The sequence below is a fragment of the Athene cunicularia genome (assembly GCF_003259725.1).
Source record: "Athene cunicularia isolate RWA chromosome 2 unlocalized genomic scaffold, athCun1 chr2_part1, whole genome shotgun sequence".
NCBI classification, from domain to species: Eukaryota; Metazoa; Chordata; class Aves; order Strigiformes; family Strigidae; genus Athene; species Athene cunicularia.
The window spans coordinates 4,345,587-4,353,800 of record NW_020799095.1 but is presented as its reverse complement, the minus strand read 5'-3'; the positions used below and the strand labels follow the sequence as shown (position 1 = coordinate 4,353,800).

Sequence of the window (8,214 nt, the reverse complement as noted above, 5' to 3'; positions counted from 1 at the left end):
TAGCATTGGTACATTTTATTTCAAAAGACTTTGTTGTCTCAGCTCTCTATCGATACTCCAATACAGGTTCATAAAGAGATCAATCACAGGCACGTAGCAAACATTAAAAAGGCATGCCACGTACAAATCATCTTTTGAGACTTTCTTTTTTTAATGTAAACTGGAAACAGTAGGCATTAAACATCTGTACAGCAAACATAAACCAACTATGTTGGTTTTCTTTTATTCATCCCAAGAACTTCTGATCTAGCAACTGGAAAATAACCTTCATGTTGCCATGCATGGGGGACAAGTCTTAATTAAACTGAGTATGGATGAATGGAGAGTCTTAGGAGGAAGGCAGGTTCTTAATACTTAAATACACATGATCCTCTAAGACCACTTCCATTTCCCCAGTGGCAGGAGCATGCTAGAGCAACACTCAGTGATGCTAATCAGCACTGAACACACCAAAAAAGACAGCAACCCCTACTGTGTTCCAACGTCATCCATAAAAAGGCCTCCCTTGTTCTTTAACTGGCTAAATACCAATGCTGTACATACTTTCATATAGTAAGAAGAACTACCAAGTCACTTTAAACAAGGGTGTAACACATGGATCCTGTACACTTGAGCCTTCCAGGAGAATTAAGGATAAGATAACTGCTGACTGGAGCTCAAGGTACATCTGTCCTGTACTGTAAAATTAGAGTAGTACAGCCTGTAACAGTGCAGAACATTAGATAAGATCTTACAAAAACTACAAACAGGGTATCACACTACAGCAAGGATATCCACTTACTGGCAAGTCTGTAAATACGTCTGCATCTTCAGGGTAACTACATACTGATTATAATAAACAGGACAGCAGCATAGGACAAAGTGCAGAGCTCTGCTTAATTATTATTTTTTCAAATATTTAAACCTTAAGCTTCAACAACTCTTCACAATTTTAAATTTTATAATGGCTTTAGATATATTTAGAACCTTAAATGCCAAACTCTCAAGGAACTTTAATTAGGGTTTTTAAAGATTCAGAAACAAAAATAACATTATAGAGGTCTTGCAGTCCAGAACAATGTAAGTTAATGAAAACAGACTTAAGATATAAACTAATTTCTTAAGGTGATTTTTTTTGTGGGGTTCCCTCCTCCCTCTCCAAAAAAGTTCTCCAGAACAATATGCTCTCCACTTAGGCTGTGCAAGAAGTAAGATTTAAGCAAAACACCAATGAACAGTATGCACACACAATGTAGGCACTATTCTTTTCAGAGGTTCTTTCACTTGAAAAAATTACTGCTCATCTGCCCATAGTTGTGCTTTTCATGCTCACCTCTGAAACACATGGTCAGATTTAGCAGACCACACATGAAGGTCAAGGGCCTTATAATTCACACAAGAAGAAGTAGGCAGCTTACAAACTTAAATTACTAGATCTCACCTTCTACAAACAAGGACTGCTACTACCATTTGGGAAGCGATGGTTTCACTGTTCATAGCGGCACTAGGTAGATGTAAGTTCTGAACAGGCAATCAATTCATGCAACACCTTACTCCAGTGTATCAGGTAAATGTCAGCTGCAACAGTTCAATATAACCATGCACAGCAAGACCCTGAATTTTAAACAGCAGTTCCTACATCCAGTTGCAGCTTGTTATTAAGCTTTGGTATCACTAAGGTTGCAACCTTGATTTGGAGATCTAATGGACACAGACTTCACAATATTCCAACAAAAAGAAGCTACCACTCTTTCCAGTCTCAAGTCCTACTAGAGGTTTTTTAAAGTGTTTTTTATTTTTAGCTCTCTTTTACTGCCTCGACAATCATGGGCCACATCCTTTACCAATTTTTGATCTATTTTGGAGTAGATGGAAAGATTGAAACCTGGCCTTCACTGTGAAAACAGGTTTTTAAGGCAGTAATTTTAAGTTCTTTCCCAAAGTCTTCCATGTTTTTCAGCATTCTTGAAACACAGATATATATCCCAAACAGGCTGAGCTTTGACAAAGAAGTTTCAGCATAAGATGATAAACCATGAAATAGTTAAGCCTTTCCTCTAGAACATGCAAAGAAGATTGGGCTTGTAGCATGGCTAGTTACAATCTTATCCAGACATGGTTATAGTTTAAAACACTTCAAGGACAAAAATTTCTTCTTTCCTTCTAGAAAGATTGTTTGTTGCCACAACAAATCTCATCTATTTGAACTGCAAATGCATTTACTTCTTATTCCCTCTCCTTTTAATCTTGCCCTTCAAAGGCCAAAACACAAGCAGCTCCACTAGAGCATATAACCTGACACCTATCAACTGCAAGGTTCCTTCTATCAGAAATTACTTTTAAATGAGGAGGAAGAAAACAAAGTTTTTCTTACTTATTCCAAGCAGAATGACTATGGAGGCATGACTCATGCTTAGGTAGTAAAAGTTAATGGAATGCCTTCTGAAATGAAGACTGACTCAGTAACACATGAGACTTGCTAATCATTTGTTAATCTCCAATTCAAGAACCACTAGAAGTACTCAAGTAATACCAGTGAAACAGGAGAGAATACTGCTTGGTTTTCCTCTTGGGCAGGAGAACAAGCTTTAAATGAGAACGTCAGGTTTTCTGGCATTTGATAAAATGAATATCACTAAGTGCTATGTACCTCCCCCCACAAAGAATTAATTACTTTATCATCTATGAAACAGGACTAGGTAAACTTGCAGTACAAGAATTTTATTCTGCTGTGTGCAAGGCTTGCATAACACTTATTCTTTGGATTTTCATTCTGTGTGCTGGTATTTCATGTTTTGCAGCAGGCATTCCCTCCTCCTCCTCTTGAACACATTATACCTTAACAATATACAATCTTTTGCAATGTCCTTTCTCTGGAGCAGTTAAGATCTGTAACACCAGGCAGAATTTGTGGAGAGTGAGAGACTGGACACTGGATTCTTACAGGTGGAATTGTCTAGATCAGACAAGAGAAAGAAATTGTCATATGAATGCTCTAGAGTGCTCCCCTCATTGTTGCTAGTGCCATAAAGGTTCATGTCTGAATTCAGAATTTCCTCCCCCTGCCCCCCCAAAACGATTCAAATGAGTTAAATTGAGCATTTCTGTTTAAAAAGTAGTCTGAACAGGAAACCAAGTATAGGCATAGGTGATATTAAGTAATATAGGTTTGCCTATTCTTGATATTTACTTAAGATTTTTTTTTTCTGAATTAGTTATTAGTAAGTCTTAGCAGCAAAGAAATGTCTCTTTCTTCCTTTCCAGAGAATACATTACCATAAGTTTTTTTAACATTTACAACTATTCTTATTGTTTCCCATCTCAGCATGTTTTAAATTGTTTCAGAGAAAATTCCCATGTCTATCTCACAAGATAAGATCGGCTTTTTTCACCAAATGAAGTAATTTCATTCTGTAAAGAGATCTGTCTTAAAAGTAGAATACCAATTGTCTACAGCTAACTAAAACTAGATGAAAAAACGTGATGGAACAAACCTATTTTAACTATTACAACTTCAGATAACACTGAATGAATTGTCTGTTAGAAAAGTAGATTAAATCAGCTTTCTGTAGTATCACCCAAACCGCACTACAAATCCTGCCATATTAACTGTTAATCACAGCAAAACTTTCTATACCAGGAAAGAAAAAGGTTAGCGTAGAGCCTGTTTCCATCCTCACTTTTGCAGCTAACACTACCAGCTAATTAAAGCACTCTGCTTGCCAACATTAAATGCACCGTCATAGCGGAAGCCAACTCAGTGTCTTTCCCCTTCACGCGGTGACAGAAGAGATACAAAATCCCATGCACTTCCTTCAAATGTTTTGGGGGTACTATGTAAGACCTAAATGTTTGGCATGGTCTCAGTAACAGCAGCCTCCAGCAGTTCAGCTTATTTTAGTCCTACTATGCTTAACGCTAATACTTCATAGTCACTGCAGTAAATTTTAGAGAAGATCCAGTTACTTACTCAGCAAACAATTTATGTCTTATGATGCTGCTACTAAGACACACCTACACAAAAGACTTTAAAGCTCTAGTCTTACAGCTACAGGGTAAGATCACATCAAGCTAATCTACTGATTAATTAGCTAATACTTCATGATGTAGATTTTCCAGTTTTTTCAATCAGCAGTGAGGTACACCTGCCACAAAAGTTTAGCCGTTCTTTAGTAAGGCTGCTATGACAGTTTAAAACTTAAGCTAAAGCATTTCAGATGTCCCAGAAAATATACGGATAAACTTTTATTTTTAAGCAACAACACACACTATTTTAATACAACCCACACATTTAAGTCAGGTGGAGAGTACTAAACTGAACAATCACCACTAAAACATTTCCATTGGAAATGTGTTAAAAGTTCACACGTGTCTTCATTACCACCTTACTGAAGTTTTCTTATGTGTTTCTAGTCTACACACCACATGTTTCACGCAGGCATGCAAATCTGAATCAAATTGTACATGTTCAGGCAACAGGGAAGTCCATTCACTGCAAAGATTCATTTTTCACAGGAGAGCCAGGCTAGGTAAGACCAAATAATGAAGGATTCTTCATGAGAGTACAGGTATTTTAGAAACCATGAACTTTCAGTTGTTCTTCCTTGACAATGCCAATCTAAAGGAGAAAAGTAACATGTTTCAGTAAAGCTTACATGCTAGGCATATTACAGTGATATCAAGTTCCCATAAACTTAGGCTTTGATTAAACAGACGGCAATACAGTAACATACTCAGTAAAGTATTTTCTACTTTCTAGAATGTCTGTGGGCCAAGCAGAATAATTTACACAAAAAAGAAAATCTTATCAGACATCTGACTTATTCTGTGGTCCTAGCACTTACTCTTTGACAGTGTAACATCTCTGCATCATGATTTGCATCAGTAAGCCTCTTTCCTCTATAGTCTCAAAATTATGGCTTACATCAAGCACTCGATTTTACAAATGAGTAACTCTAGTTGCACTGCCAGAGAACAAGTGGTGTGTTGTATCAGGGTAAATGCATTCCACAGTGCTTTGATTCTTACCGGACGTTTACTCTCATTCTGCAAGTGTCATTTTACTTTTTGGCAGAAAATACAAAGGAACTACAGTGGACATCTTCAGCTGGTTAATGAACATCAGTGCCACCTGTCACTCTACTGCTTCCAGAGAGGTTTAGATATTTATGTGCAGACCCTCACCTCCAAGAGGAATTGGCAAATGTTCTTCCTCTGGTCACCTTGAAGCTGGATAACTTCACCGTACTCAGGATGTTCGATCACAGTACCATTACAAGCAAATTTCTAGAGAGAAACATTCATCACATTGTAAGACATCTGATGTACATTATGATTTTGCTCAGTAAGTCTTTTCAGCAGAATTTTGTCACAGAAACTGCTTACTAAATTGTAATGCCAAGCAAGGCAATGGCTAGATCTATTTTACACTGGTTTTGAGAGCAAATGGAATATATCTGCTGATGCATAGAGACACAAACTAAGCTGCTGATGGTAAATTCAGGCAAAGACAGCTATTGTGCAGAAGGAACTGGTCAACACTCATTGCAAGAATGGAAAACAAAGTCATAAGATAGAGCCTTTCAACACCATGCTATTTTAAAATAAATATTTTCATCCTGGCAAAACTCAGTATCTCTATTTTCAACAACAACCCAGCTATGACAGAAGCAGGAATGCAAAAACAATTCTACTTTAAACTGATTTTATTCTTCACATTAACAAAGCAAGGTATCTGTGAAATTTTAATGAATCATTCATTAAATTCCTTTACAGGAAAGAAACAATGAACTTTTTAGCAAAAATCACTGTCACTAGATACTGATAGGAATTTTGAGAAAGACAGGGAAAGGAATCAACCTGAGTATGAAAATGATGTGCACTGGCAAGAATGAAATAAAACAAATATTCTGTAACTTAGCATTAAAAGCTATCAAACTCCTTTATAGACCATCTTTTCTATCAAATCAGCAACTTTACCTTTTTGAAAGCTTTCACAAGTTTCTTCTTGTCATAATCATCTGCAATTCCCTGAACAGTTGTTAGTGTCTTTCTTCCGTTTCGTTGCTGGATCCTTATATGAATGTAATCCTCAGTCCCCGCCGGGAGTAAGTCGTCACCCTTTGTTGCATCAGCAAAGGGGTCTGCAGGTGGAAAAAGATTCAAGTAATTCCCACAAAGGACAACACTCAAGCTCAAAACTAACAGGTATGTTTCTCAATTGCCCTAAATAAAGCTCTTTGTGAAAATCTTGCCATTTTCTTACTGTCTAAACATACAGTTAAAATCAGAGTACTTTTTTCTACAGCTGTATTAAGTCTCACTAGCCTACTAAGTCAGCATAGCGCTCTCAACCATCACGGATCCAGTTTCTTCAGTGCCTTCCTGGATATAAACAATTTTCAGCTACAGTATCAACTTCACTATTTCGTGCAAACAGTAAATCAATCCTGAAGCTCTGAACGTGAAAACATGGTTCTGAGAGAACATCAAGTGCATGTAAGTTTTAGACAGACACATGCATTTTGAGAGAAATATAGAAATAGTATCTTTTCTCAGATCAACTGATAAGTACAGACAAGTAACATAGAGCTCTTGCACATACACTCCTTTACAGGTTCAAAATATAAGTCTTACCATGACATGACAATTACCACACTACCAGCATTTTAAGGTATGGATGCAATTCTTGGCTACTAATGTAAACAAAACACCACTACACTAACAGATGTCAGAAGCTGTCTGTAAACCAGCACCCTTCTGCCAGTCAGTAGCTTTAGACAAGAACTGTAACAAAATTCATTTAGGCTTTGACTATAGAAAGGTCAGTTCTCAAATTCTTCCAAGCTTAAATTTATCTAGCACAGGTGAAACAGGAAGGCATTTAGCAAGACGGGTTTGCAGGTTATGTTTCTTATTCTCTGTTATCCACACTCACTCTGTCAAGAAATTTGATAGCCCTACAGGTTTCCTAATCAGTAGCCCCAAATAAATCTTGAAGCATTAAGTACTTTAAATTTTTTTAATGAATCATGAGTAATTTTTTTGTACTTATCAGAATCCTAATAAGAGTCCAATCTTCAGAAAGTGTATGTTCAACACCCATGCAAGATACAATTTCCCAAACCTTCATCCAAAACTCAAACCTAAAAACACTGATCAAGTTTTGCCATCCACTCAAATGCCACAGAAAAATAAAACTTCAGCAAAAATAGGAACAGAAGTAGTTCAGCTGCAGACAGGCTGACCCTTGTAGAAACAAGAATGACAAGAGCACTAAAGGCACTGAAAGCATCATGAGGATGCAAGCACCACAGGAAAGAAGTAGAGCACTAGGCAGCTTGACAGGCTTAATTTCTACTAAGGCATTTGTTAAAACATGCTGAATTTCACTGTGCCCCACTGCTCGTGGGGCAAACACTAATAGAAAATTTCAAAGAAAAGGTGAAATAAAAAGGGGGCTTGGGCATGAAGATCACTTGGCAGTTTAGGATTCTAGGTTGGAGATAAGCCAGAGCCGTAGGTGTTAACACTGGATCACTTCAAACAAATCCTTTGGGCAGCACCTTCCTAAACACAGGGTCAGCTCCCAAATCCTTCTTAACATAACCTTCTCATAGGGTTTATATATGCAGAAGATTAGAGGCGAAGCTGAGACCAAAAACCTGACAACGATACCCAATAAAGGGTTAACTTGCTCGCTCCTTGTTGCCTATAGATAAGGAAGGTGGAGAACCACGGCCCAGCAGGGCAAACTCCCCTGCTAAGACATAAGAAGCGACCTACCATCTGTGCAGCTCAGTCTATAGAAACAATACTCCTTGCAGGGCATATAGCACGTTTTGAGATACCGGTAAGGATAAATTCAGGCAACAAATCCAGAAGCGATCAGAACTGAGATTAACGCCTTCCTTAGCAAAGGATACAAAGCCCAGTCTCCCCTCCACCCACAAAGATTACAACTTCGGGACTGCAGAGTTGGCAGAAAAGACCGGTTTGGGGTGCTACCAGACACTGAGGCAAACAGCGCAGCTGTCAGAGCACAGTACACGGCAGCATCTCCTGCGGGAGCGGAAAGGGAGCGAAGGGAGAGGGAGACGAGCCTCCCACCCGACGTGTCTCCGCCGCGCAGGCCGGGGGACAGGGCCGAGCAGGCAGGGCTGCCTGTGCCCAGCGCGGCGGGCAGCGCCGGCAACACCCGCTCAGCACCGGCCTCAATGTCACCGCGGGGCCACC

At 38.7% G+C, this 8,214-nt stretch overlaps 1 protein-coding gene across 1 annotated transcript in view; it reads right to left on the bottom strand.

Moving 5' to 3' along the window:
- Positions 1-1,116: 1,116 nt before the first annotated feature.
- EIF1B (eukaryotic translation initiation factor 1B) overlaps positions 1,117-8,214 on the bottom strand; it is a 7,510-nt gene continuing 412 nt past the window's right edge. The window contains exons 2-4 of the mRNA XM_026842809.1: positions 5,959-6,179; positions 5,164-5,265; positions 1,117-4,597 (exon numbers count right to left, since the gene is read on the bottom strand). Of these exons, the coding sequence (XP_026698610.1) occupies positions 4,553-4,597; positions 5,164-5,265; positions 5,959-6,179 (368 nt within the window). The 3' untranslated portion in view covers positions 1,117-4,552. The remainder of the gene's footprint in view (positions 4,598-5,163; positions 5,266-5,958; positions 6,180-8,214) is intronic.